Here is a 26,557-nt window from a genome sequence, read left to right as displayed (position 1 = left end):
AAACTAAGCCTGCATCTAAGATGCTGACATACCCACTGGAGCTCTAATCCTCCTGTACTGATAAACTTTGCTGCACATAATTAGTTATATAGGAATTACTTTCTTTTAATACACAGCCCAATAATCCCACCTTATTCCATTATATCCTGGCTTAGCAGGAGTTTCCCTGTACAGGGTTTTATCTATGTTTAATGGAGCAGCAATATATGGGGTATAGATCGAGCCAGAAAGGTTTTGATACAACTATTTATGATCACCCTGTTCACAGTTCTCTCAGATCTAGCACACTGAAGTGTTCTCCAGAGGTGTGCTTTATTTTATGGAACACAACTTGAAGACAACAAGGAGCTATCTTTTTGAATCAAGGAAGAGCAACATTCTGTTAACTGTATGTGTGCTGGCAGTTGTGTAGTTATCACAATCAATAAAAATAAATTTATCTGAAACATTGTATTTTCTGCTGGTGCTCTCCTAAGCTGCTTTAGACTGACCAGTGCTTTTTCCTGTAAAATATCCCATGGTTTAAGAAAAGCTTTCATACAAACAAACAAACACTGTTCAGTCTAGAATTGCTGCTGAAAGGAATAGGCTCTGTGAAGACTACCATTTGGGAGCCAGATGAAACATCTCCTCCTCTGGACTTCTCTCTTTATTCCAGAGTTCAATTCTGACTTGTTCGACTCGTGCAAATTCAGTTGGGACTTAACACTTAAATATTGAACAAATATGCTTAGGGTTGTAACTCTGTCTACCCGTATTGCCACATCACTCCACACCTCTTGATCTTACCACTTTTATCCTTGGGCTTGTCTGGAAAGTTAGGGCAATGTTTAGTTTGTCTAGGAAACTAAGGCCCAGAGAGATTGTCTTATCTCCAGCATTGCAGGCACTGCTTGAGGTGGGTGTGCACTTTGTCCCTTTCTGGTCTTCAAAGCTGGTGTTTTAAAAGTATTTTTCTTTTGCAAACCACCCTAACAAATTGTGGATCAAATGGCGATGTTAAAAAAGATAAAACTCTGCAATCACAGCCTGAAAGCTTCCCCCATCCGAGTTACACAAATACTAGGACTGCATGCTGAGGTTCCTAATTATTTGAAAGAAGGGAGCAACAGAAACTCATAGTACTTAGTGGGGATAACAGTGTAGGGCAAAGGGGCAGGCCTACTTTGGCCCTTAAATTCCTTTTGCCTATGTAGCAGTGGCTGCTTAGATTTACAGGCAGTGTGAAGTGTCAGCTCTTAAGAGACAAGATCCTACTCGCCAATAGCTGCTAGCTCAGTTTCTGTTTACAGCTGTGTCACCAAGTATTCAGCTTGTGCATGGAACTAACTAGTGTAGGTGTTTCCTATAACCCAAGAATTGGGAGACTGACCGCATGAAACTTCAGGAAGAGCCTTGAGGATGGACCCGCCCACCCATATCTCAGCTCAGATCCTAAGCAGAAGTAAGTCCACTGGTGTGTCTGCCTCCTTTCAGAAATGAGAGCAATTGACCTAGTTAAATTTGTGTTGAAATGCAGCTAACATAATAGCTGACGATTTTCACACCATGCTTTCTAAGTTCTCCTTGGAAAGGTTCTCAGCTGCTTTGCGGGCCTGGCTGGATCCCAATATGTAGGCGTCTTGGTAATCTTTGAGTAGCTTCACCACTTCCAAGTGATTAAACTGGGTAGCATCATCCAAGGCAATGTTCCCCCACCTGCAGAGAAAGAAAGAGGATGAAGGCATGTGCAGCTACTATCTATTTAGAAACTGGATCCAATCGGTAGACCTAACCTAGAACTGAACACGGACCACTTTGATAGGTGGCTGGGACTGCCTGTCTGTCAGTCACCCAAAGAGGTATGATGCTAGGTGATTCAAGTTCAAAGGAAGAAGCAGGAGTGCATCTTTGTTGGTGCAGTTTGAATTAAAGTCATGGTTGCAGCTGCGAAGGATGAATTGGGAGCATGCTCTTAAGTACATTGTTAATTCTTCATATCAAGCTAGAATTTGGTGCTTAAAAAAAATAAAAATGGGTGTCTTTCTCGGCCACCATAGATGGGTACCTCATTCAAAAAGTGCCTTCTGCTACTGGAAAGGAAAAAGCAAGGTTAAAGTTTGTGCCCAATTAATCCTGTTCAGTTTGGCTCCATGCGTTTACTTGTCGTGCACCCGATGTTGTATGTCATCAGATGATGGACAGGTTGACAGGTAGGGGTGGTTTGGGCCAAAATACACCAGTGGGCCAAATGGGAAGGCCCAACAGGCTCTCTGACACCTTGTCTCACCTTGCTGTGGCAATCCCTGATGTCCCAGCTAAGGATGGAGTCAGCTGGACCCTCCCCAGTCCTTCATGAGCCTACTGTTCCTCACCTGTCTTTGACAAAAGGATTTACTCTGCAGGCTTCCACCAGAAACTTTACAACCTCCAGGTGACCTGGGCAGGGGGAGGAATCACAGAATTTTAAGTTTCAACCTCTTGGCCTCCCCACCCCCCCTCCCAACAAGTCACAAAGTTATTTAAGCAGAGAGTTGGTGAATTGCAGGAAGGTTATTACAGAGCAAGTAGCTCACTCACCACAATAAACACAGTGAAACTGTAAATCTAAGCTGCCTTGAAACAGATATAATAATAATAATAATAATAATAATAATAATAATAATAATAATAATATATTATTTATACCCCGCCCATCTGGCTGGGTTTCCCCAGCCACTCTGGGCAGCTTCCAACCAAATATTAAAATACAATGATTCATCAAATATTAAAAGCTTCCCTAAACAGGACTGCCTTCAGATGTCTTCTAAAAGTCTGACAGTTGTTTATTCCCTTGACATCTGATGGGAGGGCATTCCACAGGGCAGGTGCCACTACCGAGAAGGCCCTCTGTCTGGTTCCCTGTAACTTCACTTCTCACAATGAGGGAACCGCCAGAATGCCCTTGGAGCTGGGAGTGGAGATGCTCCTTCAGGTATATAATTCTTCCTAAATGCACCCTGGTCGGCCCCCAAGCCCCTATAGCTTGCAGAGAGCACAGTGATGGTATCTGAAGAAGTGTGCATGCACACAAAAGCTCATACCAATGACAAACTTAGTTGGTCTCTAAGGTGCTACTGGAAGGAATTTTTTTATTTTAAAAATACCCAATAACCTACATGAAAGCCTGGGATTTTTCCCAGTCCCAATGTAAAACAAGCATTACTTTGTACAGTCCTGCTTAGTCAAAATATTTGAAATTGACTTTTGTCTTAAAACACAGAAAACTGATTAGCTGGGAATGTAAGGGGGGGGAGATTCCTGCATCTTTTACCCCTATGGTTGCATAGAGTTTGTGGAGACATGTTAAAGTTTAGAGCAGAGGAGAGAAACTTACATATGCTGCTGGACTCCAGCTCCCACCATCCTTGAGCATCGGCCACTTTGGCTGGGGCTGATGGGAGTTGGAGTCCAACAAGATCTTGGAATGGTGGGTACAGGTTATCCACCTCTGGTTTGGGACCCTACATTTCCATCTCTAATGGAAACCTCTTCCCATCATCCCTTACCACTGGTCCTGTTAGCTAGGGATGATGGGAATTGTAGTCCCAAAACATCTGGAGGGCCAAGTTTGGTCATGCCTGGGTATGGCAACAGTCCATATCCAATGATCCTCAGATGGTGGAGATGTCAGGCACCGTCCTAGCATCCAGGCATCTTCACTTGGACACAAAGTGGTCCATAGCCAGGGGCAAAAAGCGCCTGGCTAATTTCGAACACTGGGCAGAAGGGCACCAGAGAAGTGCACGACCCAAGTTCTGAGGTGCATTGGGGCTGTGTAAGCCTGCAAGGTGCAAACATGGCCCTAGACTCATGAAACATTTGTGTCCCCAGCATGCTACCTTCAGCTGCAGCTACGTGAAGAGCTGTGCGGGAGTCGTAGTCTTTCTGTTCCATGTCCATGGCTGACAGGGCAAATCTAGAAGGATGTCAAGAAGGGGGTCAGTGTTATTTCCAATGCTGGTTCTGCTCATAGACCCATTGAAATTAATGGGCTGTTAGTCATGTATCTAACCCAGGTGGCGCTGTGGGTTAAACCACAGAGTCTAGAGCTTGCTGATCAGAAGGTCGGTGGTTCGAATCCCTGCAACGGGGTGAGCTCCTGTTGCTCGGTCCCAGCTCCTGCCCACCTAGCAGTTCGAAAGCACATCAAAGTGCAAGTAGATAAATAGGGACCGCTCCGGCGGGAAGGTAAACGGCGTTTCCGTGCGCTGCTCTGGTTCGCCAGAAGTGGCTTTGTCATGCTGACCACATGACCCGGAAGCTGTCTGCGGACAAACGCTGGCTCCCTCAGCCTATAGAGCGAGATGAGCGCCGCAACCCCAGAGGTGGACACGACTGGACCTGATGGTCAGGGGCCCCTTTACCTTTACCTAGTCATGTATCTTAATTTCAATGGGCCTACTCTGAGGAGGACTACCATGCAGAGCAATTTAAAATATTGTCAGATAAACTAGATCCGTGTTCCCCAAACTTGAGTCTCCAGCTGTTTTTTTTTGGACTACATCACCCATCATCCCTAGCTAGCAAGACCAGTGGTCAGGGATGATGGGAATTGTAGCCCAAAACAGCTAGAGACCCAAGTTTGGGAAACGCTGAACTAGATCAAGAATGGGGCACCTATGGCACTCCAGATATTGTTGGGACTACAATTCCCATAATCCTTGAGGCCACTGGCTATGCTGGCTGATGGGTATTGTAGTCCAGCTATATCTGGAGGGCTGCAAGTTCCCCATCCCTGATGAAAGGCAGTTCGAGAAATCTCTCCCCACCACTGTCTTTCCCCTAGTCTGGCTGGCCCGTACCTCCGAAGAGCAGAGATGTCGCCACTGTAGGCGGCAAACAGCAGGTTCACCACGGTCTTGTTCTGAAAGAGATGGAGCGAGGTGTTAAGAATGTAAGAAAATTCTTACTGGATCAAGCCAAAGGCTTGTTCTCACTAAGCTCAATGAGATGCCCACGGAAAGCCTACAAGCAGCGCCCAGGCACAACAGCACTATCCCCAACTGTGATTCCCAGTAACTGAAGGCGATGCATAGCCCTTGTGGCTAGCAGCCACCAATAGACTTATCCTCCATGAATTTGCCTAATCCTATTTTAAAGCATTCTGAACGTTATGGAATGTGCTACAGCTGACACTATTCATATTCTGTGACTTCACACACACAGTACAGTGGTACCTTGAGTTAAGAACTTAATTCGTTCCGGAGAGGTCCGTTCTGAACCTGAAACTGTTCTTAACCTGAGGTACCACTTTAGCTAATGGGGCCTCCTGCTGTCGCCGCGCCGCCAGAGCACGATTTCTGTTCTCATCCTGAGGTAAAGTTCTTAACCCGAGGTACTATTTCTGGGTTAGCGGAGTCTGTAACCTGAAGCGTTTGTAACCCGAGGTACCACTGTACTCAAAATGTTATGTCTGGTATATCATTTCTAGTCCTCCTCATTTTGGAGGTGTTCAACACTCCCAACGTACGCATGTTGATTAAAGCAAAAAATAAAATTCCTTCCAGTAGCACCTTAGAGACCAACTAAGTTTGTCATTGGTATCACACGAAAGCTCATACCAATAACAAACTTAGTTGGTCTCTAAAGTGCTGCTGGATAGAATTTTTTTTTTTACTACAGCAGACCAACACAGCTACCTACCTGTAACTAAAGCAAAAAATGTTAGTATTTGTAATGTAATTTAATTGGGAATGTATTTCACAAAGAATTGATGGTATTGAGGAAAGGAGGTGGCAGCTGGGAGCTGCTTGGATATTTCTGTGAGTTATTTATTGACCGAGAAGGTGAGAGGTGAGGGGATTTATCACAGAAGCTATCTGGAGGAGTTTGTAAATACAGTGGTGCCTCGCAAGACGAATTTAATTCATTCTGTGAGTCAATTCGTTTTGCGAAAAATTCGTCTTGCGAATCCCATAGGAATACATTGAATTTTTATTTATTTATTTTTTTGCCCATAGGAACGCATGAATTGAATTTCAATGCATTCCGATGGGAAACCGTGATTCGCTAGATGAATTTTTCACAAAACGAATTCATCTAGCGAGGCAACCTCCACTCGAAAAATCTCTTCGTTAAGCGAAAAATTCGTCTTACACGGCATTCTGGCGAGGCACCACTGAAATACTTGTCCAGTCATTGCCAGCCTGACAAGTAAAAAGTTTTTATCTTCAAAGCACCCAACAGCGTAGAATCCAGAGCTTATTCTCATAATATGCTGATGAGTCATTGGTGCAATTTATATATATATATTTAATCATCCCATCCCAAGCTTCACTTCTGCCTCCTTCCACTAAAATCTGACGTTGTCTTTCAGACAACCGTTTCTGTCATTACTCTAACTTCGATTCCTTCACGGCGTGGGTCCATCTTGCGGGTGCAGTGCAGCAAGTTGTCGTAGTTGTGGAAGTTGAAGAGCGAGACCAATTCCTGCAGAAATAAGAGTCAAAAGGTAGCAGGGAGCATGTGAAGCAGAAGGGAAAGAGGTCAGAAGTGGGAACAGAAGTGTGAAGTCAGAAGAAGAATATTTCACCATAAAACCTTCAAAGGGTTAAACCAGTGTTTACCAAACTTGGGTCTCCCGCTGTTTTTGGACTTCAACTCCCACCATGCCTAGCTAGCAGGACCAGTGGTCAGGGATAATGGGAATTGTAGTCCAAAAACAGTGGGAGATCCAGGTTTGGGAAACCCAACCTTTGAAGGTTTTAAATAAAATTCGACGTCAGCACCAGAAAAAAAAATCAGGCAACTTCTAAATCTTTATAGATTAGGGAAATGCATTTGCTTCCTTTAAGAACAGAAGAAGACTTCAACATTCAGTGCGGACGAAGTTTTGCTGTTATTTTCATTTTACTCCTCAAACAGCTTTCCATCCATCTGGTGCCCCAACATGTAACTGCTGCAACTCCCGTCAGCTCAAGCCAGTTTAGGCTGAAGGGAATCGTAGCCCAAAACACCAGGTCGGCAGAATGGAGCAGTAGGCGTGTAGTCATTGGACTAGGGGGACTAGGATAGTCCCCTAAATGTTAACCTGGCGCCTCCCCCCCAAAAGTCCAGGAAGCTTCTGGCTGGCTTAGGGAGGGAGGTGAGGTTCTCTCACACACAACATCCCTCCCAATCACCCTTGCAAGCTGGTGCCTCAGGCCCTAACTGTTCCCCTGCGGAAAATTTCACCAAATGCCACTGGAATGGAGGTTGGGAGAGTGACTTGCCTCAAGCCACCCGTCCCATTTCAACCAGGTGGTCCGCCCTGACTGCTTAATCAGAGCTCATTCTAGCCCTTCTGTTTACGGATGTGGGGAAACTCACCTGGCAAAACCCAATCCCCCTTGTGCTGTTGCCACCTTTATCCAGAGGGGGCGACAGACACATCACACCCATGACGTTGGGCACTACCAGCAAGATGGCGCCAGAGACGGCGGATTTGGCAGGTAGACCAACCTGAAAACGAGGAAGCGAAAGCAGGAGGGAAATTAGATGAAGGGCGAGGAATGAGCTTGCCTTTGAGTGGTACAGAATACTTCCTCAAGTTTTGTAAGAGCATAAGAAGAGCCTGATGGATCAGGCCGGTGGCCCATCTAGGCCAGCATCCTTTCCCCACAGTGGCCAATCAGATGCCTATTAGAAGTGCACACAAGGAAGACCTGAACACAACCCTCTCGTAGTTTCCAGCAACTGGAATTCAGAAGCATAATGCACCTGGCAGTGGATGTTAAACCAAAAATGCAACAAGGGAGGATGAGAAAGTTAATTCTGGCAAAAGGACATGGGGAAGACCCGATCTAAAGCATATTACAGCCTTAAGATCATATTCAGGAAGCTCTTTGCAGACTCACAGCACGATCCTAACCATCTTTACACTTGCCCTATTGAATTTAACGGGACTTATTCCCGGGTAAGTGGGGATAGGATTGCAGCCTCGTTGGGTCAGACTACATGGTGCAAAAGAGCTTAGATTGCACTGGGATATACAGTACTAGGATATACAGTACAGTGCACAAGCGGCACCCATACAGACTGTGTGCATGCCCTCGGCCGCTCTACAGCTGGGGGGAGGCAGCGGGCCATCTTGTCACACACACCCCTACAGTGGCAACCGGGGCAGACCGTCCCCTCCGCCCCCCCTTCGTGCACCCCTGCCTGAGACCCCCGGGTATCGAGCGGCATATAAATTCAATAAATCATCATTATCATCATCACAAACACACACACACCCTCCAATACGGAAGCACACATAGTTGTCTCCCATTTGCAGCCCACCAAGAGATACTGCATACACTTACATGGAAGGCAAACTCCCCTGAGAAGTCATACATGCCACACGAGTGCATGAGGCTGAGGGTGTTGCGGACGGCTTCATCACTCAACACACACTCGCCCGTGATGGGGCAGATGCCACCATTGGCCAGTGTGGCCGCCATGACACTGCCGGACTCGCAAGTCACTTCCACAGAGCACAGCTTTACAGGGTGGAGGGGGTTAAAGGGAAAGGGTTAGGGGGGAAAACGGGAGGAAAAGTCGTTATTATATCATTAACAAAGAAGCAATATTCAAAGGTATGAGAATCATAATAGGTTCCAGTGTCGAGAGCAAACTTTTTCAGCAGGGGGCCAGTCGACTGTCCCTCAGACCTTGTGAGGGGCCGGACTATACTTTTTTGGGGGGAATGAACGAATTCCTATGCCCTACAAATAACCCAGAGATGCATTTTAAATAAAAGCACACATTCTACTCATGTAAAAACACAATTACAAAAGTGCATTATACTTCCCCATTTTACTTTAATTTCCCCTTGATTTCTATCAACCTCCACCAGCAATTCAAAAAAACATCCCACCAAACAAAACAAAAACTTCGGGGGTGGGGGGAGGAGGGGGCGGGATACCTCATGGATTGACACAGGGTGGGGGGAATCACACGGATGATCCACAGCAATGCGTGGCCGGGCCAGCTAGTTTTAAATAAAAGGACGCATTCTACTCATGTAAAAACATGCTGATTCTCAGACCGTCGGCAGACCGTTGGTTGGTTTAATCCGGCCCCTGTGGCAGTTTATTTCCTAGGGTAAAATCCTTTAAAAATGTTAACAACTTTGGATGGCCCTTTGGTCGGCCCTCACGGCCCTTCACTTCATCAAATCTGGCGCTCTTTGAAAAAAGTTTGGACACCACTGGTCTAGAGCTAGAAATAAGTCCCCGAAATGGACCCTGGACTCTGCTGAGACATGACATTGCAGGGCACAACTCTCTGTTTAACACAGAGAGAAAAATATGCAGTCCTTCCAGTTTAAAGATTACAGGTGGGAGATTATGCATTTGAATACTCCCCACGTCAAAATCTCCCTTCATGTGGGAAAGTAGCATATGTGGGAGAAATCCCTTTTCACTGACATTCTAGGTACAATAGGTTGTTTTTTTACATGGATTACAATTCAAACATGGAAATTCTCTCTCCTCAACTGCACTTTGAAGCAGCCTAGTCCAAGATGGGATTTACCATCTATTCCCCCACCCCACCCGAAGGTTTGCATAAGTTCTAAAAGAACCTTAGCACTGATCCGAAAATCAACTAGAATCTGCCTGATTTTGAGCAGTGTATGGATTGCTTCTAGGAAAAGAAGCAAAACTGGACTGGACTTTTGGTTCCATCATGAATCACCAGCCTAGAAGATAACCTAGAATTGAATTTCTAAGAATGCCCTCTTTGGGACAGACTTGGGCACTAAGAATTCAAATCAAGATAAATCAATGGAAATTTCAAACCAGGTTCCTCAATCTGCTTGGGGAGCAGACTCACCCTGGCTCGGGAGTTTGTGTGTTGCAGAATCTGTACCTGAACTTGTCCATGCTTTTCTAGAATCAGTTGTTTGGGTGTTTGGGGAAAATCTGTCTTACTGAGGTTGGCTTTTCATAACTGAAGTTATTGGCGGGTGGGCAGGTTATTGTGATTTTTGAAAAACATGTTTTATCTGTAAAGACTGGAGTGCCATTTCAGATTTCAGCTAGAGAGACAAAATTTACACTGAGATTCAAGGCCTACTCCTGGAAATGTATTATATATTATATACATTAAAATGTGTTTCTTGAACTTTCATTAAAATGCAGCAGGCAATGGTTAGCCAATAACAACTAACATAGGCCAGGGGAACTAGATATAGTACAGGAATACAAGATAATTTTACACATAAGAACCGTGTATCCCCTTTTTTAAGACACCGTCTTATAACTTTTTTTCCTCAAAAAAACACAGGGTAGCTTACTTTCGGTGGGATGTCTTTTTTTTTTTACCGGTACAGTTTTTATGGCTCAGGGCACTGCTGGGCTCTCTTGAGTGCTCGGCGCTGCAGCAGCCACCGGTTCCGGGTGGCGGGGCGGCAAGCATCCTTGGCTGGGCCAGGCGGAGGCCGCTGGCTCAGGCGCTCTGCCCACCGCTGCAGGGCGCTCCAAGCTCCTTGGCCGGGCCGGGCAAGGAAGAAGCAGTGAGCCCAGCGGTGGCGGCAAGCACGGAAGCAGCAGGGACGAGAAGGCGGAGCGCGGGGATGCAGCCAGCAAGGCGGGAGCGAGATCAGCTGTAAAGCGGCGCTCTTGGAGCGCCGCTTCACAGCTGATCGCGCTCCTGCAGTGCCGGCTGCATGGAGTGTGAGTGGAGGTGCCTGTGGGGGTTGGTTTCCGCGGTGCAGAAGTATGCTTATTTTCGGGGTATGTCTTATATTTCTCAAATGCTTAAAAACCCTGCCATGGCTTACTTTATGACTACGTATTAAAAATGGGGGAAACAGGGAAACCACGAGATAAATGAATAGTATATTGTGCCTGTCCGTGGTAAGAGTTTTGTTCCAGAAAGAATGAGCATGCATTACCCATGTGTGGCTACAATGAATAAATCTTGCTTTGTTATATCAGTTTCTCTGCCAAAGCTATGTGCCAGATACACTGGAAAGAATTTCAGCTCGGATAACCTGTGGAAGTCTTCAAGTGCCTCACTATTTCCACTCTAGTGAAGGCCTAATCCTGGATATTTTCAAGATTAAATGGCAGAAAAAGCTGTGCATTTTAAGAGCTCTGCAGAAACAACAACCAATGTTATAAAGCACTGCACTGGGAACAGCACCCGCCCTGCCCTCTCGAAACGGTGACCTTGCTATCTCTGTTAGCTATTAAGAATAGCTAAATAATATATTCTTGATATGTTTTAAAACAGATGGTTATTTCCCCTTGAGATGCAGGTTACATACTGAATTTAATAGATCCAGGCATCCACAAAAAAAAAAAACCCTGCAGTACTGGGTTCAGTTGCAGTACTGCCACACCCAGAGGAAAGATCTCGCGTACTCATCCCTCTCACGGATTACACTTTCAGGCTCGGTCCTCCTAACTTGGAAAATAACTCAGGGGGAACCCAAATTTCCAGCTGAGATGGGGGGTCCAGAAAGCCAGCTCACCTGGAAGTACAAATCGAGGGCTGCTGTCATGTCCGCTCCCGGTGGAAAGCACTGCGCCGCAGGGAAGAAAATGAATACGGCCACATCAGACACTAGCAAGGATCGATCCATGCACCCTCTCTCAACATCATCCAGCAACCCAAATTGGGTCCCTTGTCTGTTGGAACAATGTTTCCCTGCCTTTGCCCCATTTTCTGGTTCTAAGTCTTGTATGGAATTTTAACGAAATACAAGCAAGCCATCGAAAAATAAACAGAACTCCCTCCTCCTCCTTACCTTTTTGTCTTTAAGATAGTACCCAATGGCATAGTTCCGGTCTCCGGTTTCTTTCTCCAATTGAAACCTATAAAGAGACACACACTCTCTTTGATTTTTCTGTCCAGATTCTGGGTTGCCCACTGTTATAAGAATTTTGAGGTCATATATATATAATAAATGTTCATAAATATACCAAGCAAACAGTACAGGAAGACAGGCCTGAAAAACCATTTTGATTCTCCCAAAAAAGACCAAATGTTTCTCTGGTGAAGGAACTTTCTCATTGTCTCAAGAATTAAAGTGATTTCCATCTCAAAGGAATGGCCAGGCTACCCAGGAAAACGAAGAACTTTATTGAATAAATCACATAGTAAACAGGATAGACAGGATTTCATGTTAATACCTCTTCACACCCAACCGCTTACCAACAATACTTGTATTTACATATTGACAAATTCAGGGCATAGCTGCCAAATACCCCGTTTTCCCCGGGAAACCCCCGTGTTTACTAACCTTTTCCCGGTGGTCCCCCGTATCACTTCGTCTCCCGTTTTTCTCCGTTATTTTCTCCTGCCGGCGGTCATTTTCTTTCTTTCTGATTTGCCCTTCTATGGGCACCAAAAATGGCCGCCGGCGGCTTCAAAAGTCACACCTACGCATGTCCGGAAGTGCATAGACGCGACTTCCGGTGTCGGCGGCGGCCATTTTTTGTGCCTATAGATGGGCAGAGCGACACCGGAAGTTGCGTTGACGCACTTCCTGACATGCGTAGAAGCAACTTTCGAAGCCGGTGGCGGCCATTTTGGGTGCCCATAGAAGGGCAAAGCGACATCGGAAGTTACGTCGACACAACTTCCGGTGTCACACAGCTGCCGGTCCCGGATTCTGCAGTCCGGGACTTGGAAGGTAAGATTCAGGGACATCACTGTAATCAAGCCATCTCCAGAATAATCAGGGTGCCATTTCCAGAAGATTCACAGATAAAGCTCACAAGTACTCTGTTTACTGAAAATGTTAATCTCCCCTTCCCGCCTTTCCCCCCGCTCCATCCACTTACATGTACAGCCAAAGGTATATAAGGGAAAATGTTCTTTTGTTCGGGGTTCCTCTTGCCACCTCTGCTTTTGGGGTGTGTGGGGGGAACGTCTGTTATAACAGACCTCTGTCTTTTTTAAAAAAATAAAGATCACGCTTTGCTTTACAAGCCCTGGGTTTTGGTCTTTGTCATTTTATCCCGACCAAAAGGAGCCTAGGTCTATCTGCTCCTTAGAACAGGGGTTCCCAACAAAATTTTCTCGAGGACCCCTCATCGAGCCGCTATTGTGACAAGGACCCCCATTAATTCCTAATCCTAAAAGGGGAATGGAGGGAGGGGAATGGAGAAGACAGGGTACCTGTGCAGTAGCGCACAAATGAAGCCGACGCGCGCAAAGCATCTTGGGGAGGTGAGCATTAGTAGAATGTGCGCGCTGCCTCTTTGCAAAACAATAGTGTTTGTAAAGCGCCACCTAACGGCATACAGCAGAACTACTGCCTCTATCTAATTCTAGTTTTGCGCTAGACTCTGCTCATGCAGGAAGCGGCCAAAACAAAAAATCTGTTATCATACGAAATATATTTAATATATTTTTTTATTCTAATAGCATCTTGCGGACCCCTCTGGCATAGCTCGCAGACCCCTGGGGGTCCGCGGACCACCTGTTGGGAACCACTGCCTTAGAAGATTTCAGCCCTCCTTATGACGCTGATCTCCCTTTAAGGGAACTTATTAATTTTTATATCACCACCCTTCAGGAATTATCATTTACATTAAAAATGAGAGTTCCCTGCCCTACGTGCTGGTTTTAATGACATCCACACTTTTTAAATTAAAAACAACAACAACACCCGCTACTAGCAAAACAAGGTTACTAGCTTCTCTTGCGAAAGCAATGCAGGATGCCATTGCCCCTCCTGCTGGGCTTACGTGGTATTGCTGAATCCCACATACTCGTTTCCGGCCATCTTCTTCAAATAATCCAACACCTAGGATCAAAGCAAGAAGGTCTTCCAGATATGTGTGTGATCCAGATCACCGCCCCCAACTCTCTTTAGCTTCCTTTCCTTTTCCTGCTTATTGAAATTGTCGATTGGGGAACAGTCCCCCCCCCCCAGTGTCCATTTTATGTTACATAATATACTAGTATTGCATAATATACTAATAGGCACCCATTAGTATTATTATTATTTTAACAATTTATTTATTAATTGAATAGAAGTATTCAATTAATTGAGTAGCAGAAGCAGCAATAATAATAATAATAATAATAATAATAATAATAATAATAGATGATGGTGATGATAGTCTACATCAGACATCCGCAAACTTCGGCCCTCCAGATGTTTTGGACTACAATTCCCATCTTCCCCAACCACTGGTCCTGTTAGCTAGGGATCATGGGAGTTGTAGGCCAAAACATCTGGAGGGCCGCAGTTTGGAGATGCCTGGTCTACGTGTATTAGCTTATAGATAGGGAACTTTCCCATGGCAGAAGATGGACAGAGAGTTGCCATTGATAATGCCATTGATGAGAGTTGCCATTGATTATTATTATTATTATTATTTATACCCCGCCCATCTGGCTGGGTTTCCCTAGCCACTTTGGGTGCCTCCCAATAGAATATAAAAAACACGATAAATACATCAAACATTAAGAACTTCCGTAAACAGTGCTGCCTTCTGATGTCTTCTAAAAGTCATAAGGTAAAGGTAAAGGTAAAGGGACCCCTGACCATTAGGTCCAGTCGTGACCGACTCTGGGGTTGCGCGCTCATCTCGCATTATTGGCCGAGGGAGCCGGCGTATAGCTTCCAGGCCATGTGGCCAGCCTGACAAAGCTGCTTCTGGAGAACCAGAGCAGCACATGGAAACGCCGTTTACCTTCCCGCTGTAGCGGTTCCTATTTATCTACTTGCATTTTGACATGCTTTCGAACTGCTAGGTTGGCAGGAGCTGGGACCAAGCAACGGGAGCTCACCCCGTCACAGGGATTCGAAAAGTCATATAGTTGTTTATTTCCTTGACATCTGATGGGAGGGCGTTTCACAGGGCGGGCGCCACTACCAAGAAGGCCCTCTGCCTGGTTCCCTGTAACCTCACTTCTCGCAGTGAGGGAACCAGCAGAAGGCCCTTGGAGCTGGACCAATGGGGGTGGAGACGCTCCTTCAGGTATACTGGGCTGAGGTAGTTTAGAGCTGCCTCAAGTCAAACTCCAACTGGACCTTTCAGAATTATTGCTGTCGTTTCGCAATTTAGCTGAGGACAAACAAACATTTGAAAGCACACCTCTGTGGGCCCTGCAAGTTCCTCACCCTCCAGCACTAGCTTCCAAGGGCTTCTGGAAGCACAGACCAAATCAGAACTCGGGATTGTTTTGCAAAAGAAATGACTTTGACTGGCCAGTGAATAGATTTCCGCCATCCTGAGAAACCTAAGCCTTGGGAAACTGTGAAATGGAGATTTGAAATAAGTGGCAAATGGCACACTCACGTAGTCAAACTTCTCAGCTTTCTTGCAGCCCATCTAAAAGAAAACAAGAAAAGGAGTCAGTTGAGTTCTGAAAAACTTTTGAGTTGTTGCATCCTGCTAAGTCTTGCCCAGAGTAGACTCAGTGAAATTAACAGACCTAAGTTAGTCATGTCCATTAATTTCAAAGGATCTACTCTGAGTAGGACTAAAATTCAGCGGCAGAGAGTATGTCACAGCACACATACACCCTGCTAACAATGGCTATGATTTTGTGTATTTTAGAGATACAGGTCAACCACAGAGCCCCCGGACCATGTTTTCAAATTAGGGGCAATAATCTGGATTCAGATCTTGCTGCTGCGGGTCAGTCACCTAACTTGGGAGTCGCTCCACAACTGCTGTAGTCCAGACCTCAGGTAAAGCTGTGAGGTTTACACTTTACTGAGGAAGAAAGGCCACACTTGGTACTCGGTGCCATTCTAAGTTACAACCCATTGGTAACGACAACCACTAACTTGGCTGAGGTACACCAACATAATCTACTATATCGTTTGAAAAAATGCTTGTCAGTTCACTCTTCATTTGAACACCCCTTAAAATATTGTAATCAAATTTTGCACAATCGTTCCTGAGACCAAGGAGCAGGTTTTGCTCTTATGCTTGGATACAATTTGGGTGCCATTTTGAAACAAGATGTCCGACTGACTGCACTGATTTAAACCACTGGTTTCAAAACTGCACCAACTTTTTTGGCTTCTGAGAAGATCCAAGCGACACCAGGTACGAAGCCGCTCGTTCACTACTTTCCTGAGCTGTGAACTTCATTATTCTATGGTCCTGCGATTCTGCTTGCTTTTGGGTGGCAACAAAGGCGGTCCTCACGCAGTTATTCCTGTTAAGTTTTGTCCATGACTTGAGAACTTCCACGGACAAAATCGGTTCTCAAAGCATGGACCACTTTCCTTTCCAGATCATATTCTTCAGGACAGGGTTTGGTTGTTCCGCAGGTGTGCTCACTCTACCCCCTTAATGTGATGTGCCCTCTTCTTTTTGTACTATCGAGTGCAGGGCAACCCAAGCCCACCTCTGGAACTGTGGCTACAGCTACCTTACCCTGATGAGAGAGCTGATGACAATGGCCCCCGCATTCACCATAGGGTTGTGAGGGATCCCTGGACGCAGAAAGAAAAATGCAGGGTTACTCAAACTTCACCTTGCTTAAGTCCACCAAGACAAAACCTACAGCCAGCCCAAGAACATAATATTGTTTGCCTATCCAATTATGAGTCTTGAGAGTCCCATGGACTGCAAGAAGATCAAACCTATCCATTCTTAAGGAAATCAGCCCTGAGTGCTCACTGGAAGGACAGATCGTGAAGCTGAGGCTCCAATACTTTGGCCACCTCATGAGAATAGAAGACTCCTTGGAAAAGACCCTGATGTTGGGAAAGATTGAGGGCACTAGGAGAAGGGGACGACAGAGGACGAGATGGTTGGACAGTGTTCTCAAAGCTACGAACAGGAGTTTGACCAAACTGCGGGAGGCAGTGGAAGACAGGAGTGCCTGGCATGCTATGGTCCATGGGGTCACGAAGAGTCGGACACGACTAAACGACTAAACAACAACATCCAATTATGTACCAAGGGTGTAGCATGAAGATGGTACAACATCTTACTGAAGCTAAGCTGCCCAGAGTAGCTGGGGAAACCCAGCCAGATGGGCAGGGTATAAATAATAAATTATTATTATTATTATTCAGCAGATCTGAGACTGGTCAGTGCCTGGATGGGGGACCACCAGGGAGCTACATGTACACAACTTTGGAAGAAAAGCTGGATGTCAATGTAAGAAAATTAAATATAAATACAATCAAACCTCGGTTGTCGAACGTAATCCACTCTGGAAGCCCATTTGGCTTCCAAAATATTCGACAACCGAGGTGCAGCTTCCGATTGGCTGCAGCAGCTTCCTGCACTCAAGCAGAAGCTGTGTCAGATGTTCAGCTTCTGAAAAAACGTTCGAAAACTGGAACACTCCCTTCTGGGTTTTCGACGTTCGGGAGCCGAAAGGTTCCAAAATGGAGGCATTTGGGAACCAAAGTTTGACTGCATATAAATATATACAGCTGGCATCAATGATAATTGTGGAACATGACCATGGAACATTGCCTCTTATTATGCCTTAGCTCAGGCATCCCCAAACTGCGGCCCTCCAGATGTTTTGGCCTACAACTCCCATGATCCCTAAGCCAACAGGACCAGTGGTCGGGGAAGATGGGAATTGTAGTCCAAAACATCTGGAGGGCTGAAGTCTGGGGATGCCTGCCTTAGCTTGGCCCCAAATTATGGGGGGTTTGTCTGACACAGGGACACACACAGAGTGTTCTGGAATGACTGATGGTAACAACCTCGCATGTTCATGTTCCCATGCTATAGTGCCGAGAGCAAGCCAGCAGTAGATCACACAAAGCAAGTGGAGTTAACTCTTTATTAAAACAACAACAACAACAACAACGGTTAACTCTTTATTAGCAAAAACACGACCTGCGCAGACCTGGCTGAGTGTCAGCCCCAATGAGCACAGCAGGTCACTCCTGATGGTCTCACTCCATGAAAATCCATTGCAGAGACTGAAAGTCTCCACCTCCTCACAGTCCCTGTTTTCATCAGAGAAACGTTGGAGAGTATGGGAAGGGGGGGGGGACACGCAACTCCAAAGCTTCGCTTGGGTTCATTCCAGCTCATTTGTATAGAGCCAAACCATGGCTTAGTGTTACGTGTGAACATGGCTAGTGACTTGCCCAAGAGGACTTTGTAAGCTTTGTGGCTGGATCAGCGAGGATCCAAACCTTGGTATTTCACACAGAGACACACTGGCTCCTCTCCATCACTCCTCCATTCTTCGTCATTTGGAATTCTGCCGACCTTACCTTCCTCGTCGAGAGAAAGCGTGTCGTAACGCAGCCCGCTGGGTTCTTTGCCGACATACTGGTGCACTCGGTCAGTGCCCAGTTCACTGACGGCGACGGCGTATTTTAGGGGCGTGACACACGATTGCAGGCAGAATCGCGTCTTGGTGTGGCCCATGGAATACCTGGGAGGGACAGACAGGGCGACTGAGGACAGAAGATGCCACCCTATCCCTGCCACCTTCAGCTCGCCAATGATAAAATGGCAAGGGGACCAAATTATTATTTTTAATAATTATGGGTGCTAGTAGTCGTAGTTACATAGGAAGCTTCCTTCTACCAACTCTTGGTTCACTTAGTTCAGCGTTACGTGTACTGACCGGGAGTGGCTTTCCACGGTTTTGGATAGGATTACTGAAACCCCTTACTCCAGCGGTGGGGGTCTTTTCTCAAACCAAGGGCCACATTCCCTTCTCAGCAAACTTCTGGGAGCAGCACACCAGTGATGGATGGAGGCAGAGGAAAAAGTTGGAGGATCAATGAATGCAAATGTTACCTTTGTGCAGTTGGCCAACTTCTACCCTGTTCTCTATCCAGGTAAGCAGGACTTATCAGAGTTCAAGGACAAATTTTAGCCAAGCAAAAAACACTTAAGGAGGGTGCGGAGCAGGGTTGGTAGAAATGTGATTTTGGGAGGGGTTCAGGTGTCGAGTTCAGAGGCCTGGGGCTATTAAAAACCAGAACTTCGCGAACTTCAACTATGTTTGTTATGTGAAGAGATTTATTTCAGAGCACTTTCCTTGCTCACAGTTACGTACAGACTGGTAGCTCTTCCTTCCAGAATCCCCTGCAAGTCCCGTGGTCGACTAGTCTAGGCTTAGGCCAGAACATTCCGGAATCCTAGTCTGCATCCAGGAATAGATCTGCCATGGGAATTACACCGAGGGCCAGACACAGAAAACTGGAGGGCCACATATGGTCCCAGATCCCAAGGTTCCCCATCCCTGCCTTACTCTACGGGGGTCCACAGGCACATCTGACAACAGAAGGCACCATCTTTCTCTGCCTCCTTAATATGCACCTGTCAGGGACCGTGCTGAGGAGGAATGGTGGGAGCCTCCCCCCACCCCCTGCTCAGGATCCTGAATCTTCCCAGGAGCAGTGGGACAGTAGATTTGGAACAGTGGTTTGCAGAGGGACATAGTTCAGAAGACTGAAGTTGGGAAGAACTGGGTGGTGAACAGCTAGGAGAAAAACTGGGAGAGAGAGAGTTAAACTCCCTTTGGCTGAAAAGCGTCCATCCACTCAGCCCAAGGTCAAGGAGAGCAGATAAGGTGGCTGCTCAGAAAGCACAATGGTTGCGAGATCAGGTTGCAAGATGCGGAAATGGCGGTAGTGACGTGGGTGACTAGGGATGAAGTGGGTGGAACCCTTAATTGGGAGCACCTTCATTCTAAGAAATGGATTCTTTGTTCTCTCGCTGTGATCATTAAAATCTCTAACTGGTAAGAAACTCCTTTCGCTTTGTTCTGCTTATCTACTGTCAAGGGGTGGGGTGGGGGGAGGAAGCCAAGTCCCTGAAGCCTGACAGCACCCAACAAAGTTCAGCAGGAAAGCTGTTCCTGTCTCTTGGTTTTCAATCCCACATTTAAGGTTGGAGTCCCTTTCACTCACCGTTGACCATCCACGGTGCAAAGAGACACACCCCAGAGCTCTGGATTGCACTTTGCTAGCTGTGGGATGTAGTCGGCCACCTAGAAAAGGGAATGAGAAATCAGCCCCAAATTTAGCAATGGGGATGGGTGTGTGTGAAGGATGGTTCTCCCCCTCGTCTCAGCTATCTGCCCATCTAATGGAGGACAGCCAAGGCAGCTTCCAGTGCTCTCACTCCACTGATGGAAATCTCTTTGGTCTCCTCAGTGGACTGAAGAGGGAGGCTATTTTTGCCAATTACCCTCCTCCTGCAGCCCCTCGTGCTACTTCCCACACTGTAGAGGGTGAAGGGGGCACCAGACAGGAAGGTGAATATGCTAAAATTGCCTTCTTTCTCCCTGTTTCACTGGATGGAAGACTCTGCTGAGTCAAAAGAGCCTTTGGTCACCAGAGGGACACACTGTCCAATAAAAACCCTGCATATCCCCAGAAGTGGTCATGCTATTCTGTGGTCCCTATTTCCCTGAGCAGTAGGAAATTCCAAGGAGAATCTTTTACAGGGTGAATTTTCTTGTGAAGGTGGCAAATGGGAAACTTATGTAACATACATTCTGAACCTTGGGGTCTGGTCTCTTTAAAGCAGTCACAGTGCCCATTAAACACACACACACACACACACACACACACACACACACACACACACACCCCAGCTTCCAACAGTTCCTTCTCTGACAGCTGCACACTTTTAACCCTCTCATTTGGTGGCTACGTTCAAAAATTACAGAACTGTTTCTTGCAGCCAGAAAAGTTTTGGTAGCTATTAACTTAAGGTAAAGGTAAAGGGGCCCCTGACCATCAGGTCCAGTCGTGTCCGACTCTGGGGTTGCGGCGCTCATCTCGCTCTATAGGCCGAGGGAGACAGACAGCTTCCAGGTCATGTGGCCAGCATGACAAAGCTGCTTCTGGCGAACCAGAGCAGCGCACGGAAACGCCGTTTACCTTCCCGCCGGAGCGGTCCCTATTTATCTACTTGCACTTGGATGTGCTTTCGAACTGCTAGATGGGCAGGAGCTGGGACCGAGCAACAGGAGCTCACCCCGTTGCAGGGATTCGAACCACTGACCTTCTGATCAGCAAGCCCTAGACTCTGTGGTTTAACACGCAGCGCCACCTGGGTCCCTATTAACTTACCAGTCATCAAAACCCATTATCTTCAGAAACCAAACTATCTATTGGTGGGAAGGGATGCTTTCTGACGGATGTCAATATAAACTTCAGGGAGGTGGTTATTGTTGGGGAGGGGGTAAACTCTCCCTGCTCAGCGTAGATAATTTATTGCATCCTAGCATCCCAGAGTTGGAAGGGACCTCAAAAGTCAGCCCTGATTGAGGCCCAACAGAATGACAGGTGGAAGATGATAGAGAAATTGAGGTTGTAATCCTATTTTCCAGAGATGGGGAAGCTGTGGCCCTCCAGATATTGTCGGACTGCGGATCCTGTCAGCCAGGCAGAATAGCCAACAATTGGGGACAGTGGCTCCCTCGTGCTGGCTATGCGTGCTTACCAGGGAAATCAAAGTGACTCACTTCTAAGCAGGTATGTATAGGTTTGCCCTGTGACTTGCTTGTATTTTTAGGCTCTGCCCTCATATACTGCTTGATCTTTCTACCTTGCCCTCCTGGAGTCCTTTGGAGCTTTCAAAAATTTGCTCCATGTGAGACGTGAACTCCTGGAAGTCGGGGATGACAAACTTCTTCCGGAAGGCCTGGGTCAGCAGGACAATATTGCTGCTCACACACCTGAGGACAGAAAAGACAGGTGGGGAGTTGCATTGGGAGCGGCCGAATAATGTGCCATGAGACATAAGAGGACTAGGGAACTAGGATGTTTGCTTGTAATTGAATCAACACTGCCCATCTTAACTATCTTCCTGCCTGAATGGCAGCAGAACTAACTAGATCAGCCTAGCAAATGTATTCCTAGCTTCCCTCTGCACCTAAGGATTTCCTACCTTCGGAAAAGTTCCCGGTTCAGCAAACCTCCAGCGCTGGGTTCCTGCGTGGCCTTTTGTAGAAGATTCATGCAGTCTCGAAGGCGTGGGTCAGAGGTCCAAAGGCCTGTGCCTTTCAAGGCCTGAATTGAGAAGAGCACATAAAGGGGCCCTCTTGACTGGTAGGTGAAGATGATAGAATACTTGAAACTTGCAAAAATGACTGGGAGAATAAGAGGAAACTCAAACCAGAAAGTGTGTAAAGAAAAGAATGTTGTGAAACAATATTGTGAAAATGCAAATCTCCTGACAGGTCTGGACTGAATCTCGAATATTAAGGAAAACTATAAATGTAGATTTTTTTCTGGATATGTAACAGATATAACAGGAAATGTGTTAAAGGTTAAGAATAATAAAAAATAAGTAAATAATAATAATAATTCAACAATGGAAACAATGAAAAACAATACCATATATATACAAACAATTAAAAACAATTTCATGCACAAAAGCAATTTCAAACGCAATACTGACCGGAATAAACATCTCACATCTCCTGCTGTGCATACCACCTATAATATCTGCTCTTGCAGAGGAATAAAACCCCTCTTATTCATCCCCATTTATTTTATTTTCTCAGTTGAGCTATTGGAAAAACGTACAAAGAAACCGTTGACCTGGTCCACTGTAACTAGCCTTTAAAAATAATGTGCTTTGTATTATATCCTGCGAACCAGTCTTCCTTCGTTAAGTTTGCTTAAGGTATAAAAATGACAAAATGTTTTGTAAATGTTTTGAAACTTTGTTACAGAAAACTAATAAAAATTCGGCGAAAATTAAAGGGGGGGAAGGTATCTGGTCTTATAGTAAAGAAAATGAGACCAGCCTCCTGCTTCTACGGATTTTTTTAATGGGTGCAGATGTTTAAAGCTCTGCTCACTATTTCGACAGAGGTTCTCGATGCCTGATTTCTCATGTGGTTGTAGGAAGTGGTAGAGCATCTGCTTGCAATGCACGAGGTTCCAGGTTCATTCCTCAGCATCTCCAGGCAGGCCTGGGAATATGCCCCTCCCTAGTCCCACCTTTCCCACCCACCCTTTGGGACACAGCTGGAAGCATCTTACACTGGTGAATTTATGAACGGAGATACATTCCTGCCCCTCAGCTACTGTGTAGAAAAGGAGGTCACTCAGGCGAGGTAGCATCCCATTCTCTGACACATCCCTGCGGAGAGACAAGAGGCCACAACAGAGAACAGGTCATGTTTCACCCCTACATCACATTCATTCATTCATTTAAAGCAGTGTTTCCTAAACTTGGGTCTCCAGCCGTTTTGGGACTACAACTCCCATCATCCCTAGCTAGCAGGACCACTGGTCAGGGATGATGGGAATTGTAGCCCAATAACAGCTGGAGACCGAAGTTGGGGAACACCGATGTAAAGCATTCGTGTCGCACATTTCAGCCACAGCAGCAGCCCGAGAATGGAACTCCAAGAGCGACAAAGGAATAGACCAAAGGAACGTATTCCTCTTGGCAAGGGTTAGTTATATATTTTTCTAAAAATAAATACTAGTGATTTGAGAGCAAGCCAGGACTTTTTAAATCAGTGGTTAGGAGCCTGAGGCCCTCCAGTTGTCGTTGAACTCTACATCTCATCACCAACACTGACAATTAATCCAGAATGCAGCTGCTAGACTGGTGACTGGGAGCGGCCGCCGGGACCATATAACAGCGGTCCTAAAAGATCTACATCAGCTCCCAGTACTTTTCCAAACACAATTCAAAGTGTTGGTGCTGACCTTTAAAGCCATAAACGGTCTGAAGGAGATTCTCCACCCCCATCATCCAGCCCTGACGTGGAGGTCCAGTTCCAAGGGCCTTCTGGCCGCTCCTCTCTGAGGAGGGAAATTACAGGCAAGCAGGCAGAGGGCCTTCTCGGTAGTCGCACCCACCCTGTGGAATGCCCTCCCGGCAGAAGTCAAAGAAATAACTGTATGACTTTCAGAAAACATCTGAAGGCAGCCCAGTATCGGAAAATGTTCAATGTTACGTTTTTTATACTCTGTTGGAAGCTGCACATTTCCTCCACCTGGGCTAAAAATGCAGCTTGGGAAAGTTTTTGCTAACCTGGTGCTCTCCAGATATTTTGAACTACAATCCCATCTTAGCCCTAGCGGGCTCCTTTAAAAGACCATAGGAGTTCCTCCAATAGAGTGATACAGAAGAAAGTGCTCAGATTCTGGACAAATACAGTAATTTAAACTCCCCCAAACAAATCACCTGTAGAGGTTTTCATAATCACATAGACACCGGCAGTGGGGGCTATGCCACTACCACAACCACAACCCCCTGCCTCACATTTCCTGTGTTTTCTTCCATGTTGAATGCAATTCTGCTCTTTTATGGGTATGCTTCAAATGGCAACCAGCATTTCTGCAGAGAGCAAATACTTTTAGCACTTTAGGTGTCTCATGCTGGGGGGGGGGGGGAAATTGGCACCAAAAATAAGAGAGCACAGAAATGACAGAAGCCATATGTCTGGAAGTCTGACAACCTGGCTTCTTTTCTCTCCTCTGCCACAGAGGGTAGAGGTGTCCCTTCAGTGTGCGAGGCTTGGCAGTGCACGAAGCCCTAAGTGCGTCACAATTCAAGAATCGCATCGATCGTGACACCCCGGGTTTTTTATTTCCCCCACACCACCTTGGGTTTAACAGCTCTCCTAAGAACGGCAGCATTTGTCATCTGGTCATTCTGCAAAGAAACACACCAGCAAAGTGGGGTTGGAGAATTTCTGCCAGGATATCAGCTGGGCTAGGTACCCAAGTGCGGAAAGTTCGCTGGCGCCGAATGAAAGGTTGCATTCTAGAGGAGTCAATTCATGAATGCAAGGGGTGGTGAGCCTGCACGCCCTCCAGATGTTGATGAACTACAACTCCCAACATCTCTGGCCACTGGCCATGCCGGCTGGGGCTGATGAGATGTGGAAGTCATAGAATCATAGAACTGAAGCACTGGGAAGGGACCCTGATGGTCATCTAGTCCAACCCCCTACAATGCAGGAATCTCAACACATGGTGGTTACCCCACCCAATTTGAAACCATACTTAGCTTTGCAAATGTGCTAGCCGTTTTATTGCTGCACCACTACTCTCCATTCCCAGTCCATCAACATCAGGAGGACACCGGGGTCCCCTGATTCAATCCTGCCCCTAGCTCCTGCGTAACAAAATCTACACAGTTCCTGGATGGGCAGAACCCCCTCCCCCCCACACACTTTGACATCACCTATGCACATACCCCTCCACCCCAGTGATACGACACACGGCCCATGCATTCCTTACTGGTCGGTCAGCTGCTGGTGTTGCTGGTGAAGGTGACGCCCGTTCATCATCACTGCCTCTCTGCCTTGAGCCGAGGCCGAGGAGCCGGCTCTGCCAATGCCCAAGAGAGGGCAGCGTCCCGCCACTCTCTTCCATCGATTCACAGGAGCCTGCAGCATTCCTGGAACGACCCTGATGGAGCGCATGGCGGCAGCAAGAAGTCGCAGGGGCTTGAGAGCGTCTGAAGCTACGAGGAAGTGGTACCAAGAGGATCCAGACAGGGTGGTGCTGTTGTTGGGGGGGAGTGACAAGGCGCTCGCCTTCTGCCCTTTAAAAAAAGGGAAACATCAAGCAGGGGGCGGGGGAGAGAGAGGGATGGGCAGCGGCTCCAGCCTATCAGCCACAAATAAATAAACGCAACGCACCAATCAGGGAGGGAAGATCTTCGTGCGCTTCCCCAGGCCGTTCCTCCAGGTGAGTCATAGCGCGATGCCCACAGGTTGTTAGAGATGCAGCTCCCACCGCACAGCCTTTAGGCACTGAGTGAATAGGGAGCAAGCAGCACCGCCCCTGGAGTCCTGCAAAAGTGACTGATATCGGCTGGCATCGTCAGCAACTCTTTTTCAGAAACTTCATGGGGTTTCTTTTTAGTTTAATAACCGAAGCTTGGATCACGGTTTGCTTACCACGCTTGTGTGTGCAAGGCGCATATTATCATATCTCATATCAGGCACGTCCAACTCCCAAGAGACTGCGATCTACTCACAGGGTAAAAATACTGGCTGTGATCTAAGCATTGTCATTGCCAGGAATTGCTGAGCTTTATTTTTAGAGGAGGGTTGGCAAAATTCGTTGAGCTTTTTTGTGGAGGGGAGGGTTGGCAAAAGGAACACTAAGGCAATCGCTACCTGGGACACACCCGCCATTGACCGGTAGACCGTGATCAGCCTATTGGACATGCCTGATATATATAATAAATATCATATATCTTATGTCATATGTCATATAATATAGAACAACTTTGTGGGATTTCTGGCTTCCACAGTCACTATTTAGCGTGTACTAAATTCTTCTAAGGAGAGGTAATTTCGTCTCCGGTTTAGGGAACGTTGGAGACGCATGCACTCTCAGTTGTTGTACTGGGCTAAGGCCCAGTTTTTCCTCTGCCACTTTCCAGCAAAGTATGTGTTAACGATTTCCTAGAAACTAAAACCATTTCTCTCTTTATTTTGGAAGAGAAAGGAAGGAGGCCAGCACAAAGGGGAAGGAAATAATTGTTTCCAATTTCCTATCATTTAGCAGAGGAGCCAGACTAGGCTCGCACCATGGCTGGCTTTCTTTCTTAGGTCTGTGTTATAAGCACACTGGGTTTTTAGCACGTACACTCGGAAACCGTGGTCTGCAGACAAACCTGCAGTTTTGAAAAATGCATACAGTATATGGATAGAAAAGTCA

The 26,557-nt window shown here is 46.4% G+C and overlaps 1 protein-coding gene across 6 annotated transcripts; it reads right to left on the bottom strand.

Annotated features, from left to right (window-relative positions):
• Positions 1-651: 651 nt before the first annotated feature.
• Positions 652-25,433, bottom strand: GLS2 (glutaminase 2). 6 transcript variants are annotated; one of them, XM_035103603.2, is made up of 18 exons: positions 25,124-25,432; positions 22,904-23,003; positions 21,801-21,922; positions 21,459-21,588; positions 19,811-19,890; positions 18,158-18,321; positions 16,341-16,399; positions 15,249-15,281; positions 13,686-13,744; positions 11,738-11,804; positions 11,462-11,512; positions 8,304-8,480; positions 7,330-7,461; positions 6,358-6,450; positions 4,824-4,885; positions 3,861-3,937; positions 2,355-2,418; positions 1,542-1,698 (listed from the first exon to the last, which is right to left on the bottom strand). In XM_035103603.2, exons 1-18 carry the CDS (start codon positions 25,306-25,308, stop codon positions 1,542-1,544), a joined length of 1,812 nt encoding a protein of 603 aa, XP_034959494.2. In that variant the 5' UTR covers positions 25,309-25,432. The 6 variants fall into 6 exon arrangements, with proteins under 6 accessions (XP_034959528.2, XP_060128019.1, XP_034959535.1 ...); XM_035103611.2 differs by having other exon boundaries at positions 6,364-6,450; XM_060272035.1 differs by lacking the exon at positions 25,124-25,432 and adding an exon at positions 23,582-24,355.
• Between the last annotated feature and the right edge of the window lie 1,124 nt (positions 25,434-26,557).

The sequence above is a fragment of the Zootoca vivipara genome, chromosome 2 (genome assembly GCF_963506605.1).
Source record: "Zootoca vivipara chromosome 2, rZooViv1.1, whole genome shotgun sequence".
In the NCBI taxonomy this organism is placed as follows: Eukaryota; Metazoa; Chordata; class Lepidosauria; order Squamata; family Lacertidae; genus Zootoca; species Zootoca vivipara.
The sequence above is the reverse complement of the archived record's forward strand: the minus strand, read 5'-3'. Positions and strand labels throughout refer to the sequence as shown.

Bases quoted from the DNA above. Each gene is read 5' to 3' on its own strand.
- GLS2 (XM_035103603.2), bottom strand. From the start codon at position 25,308: ATGCGCTCCATCAGGGTCGTTCCAGGAATGCTGCAGGCTCCTGTGAAT. The intron at 21,589-21,800 runs GTAGGAAATCCT...TTCTGTCCTCAG, and splicing joins AACCGGGAACTTTTCCGAAG to GTGTGTGAGCAGCAATATTG. The intron at 16,400-18,157 runs GTAAGGTCGGCA...TTCTGCGTCCAG, and splicing joins GCTTTCTCTCGACGAGGAAG to GGATCCCTCACAACCCTATG.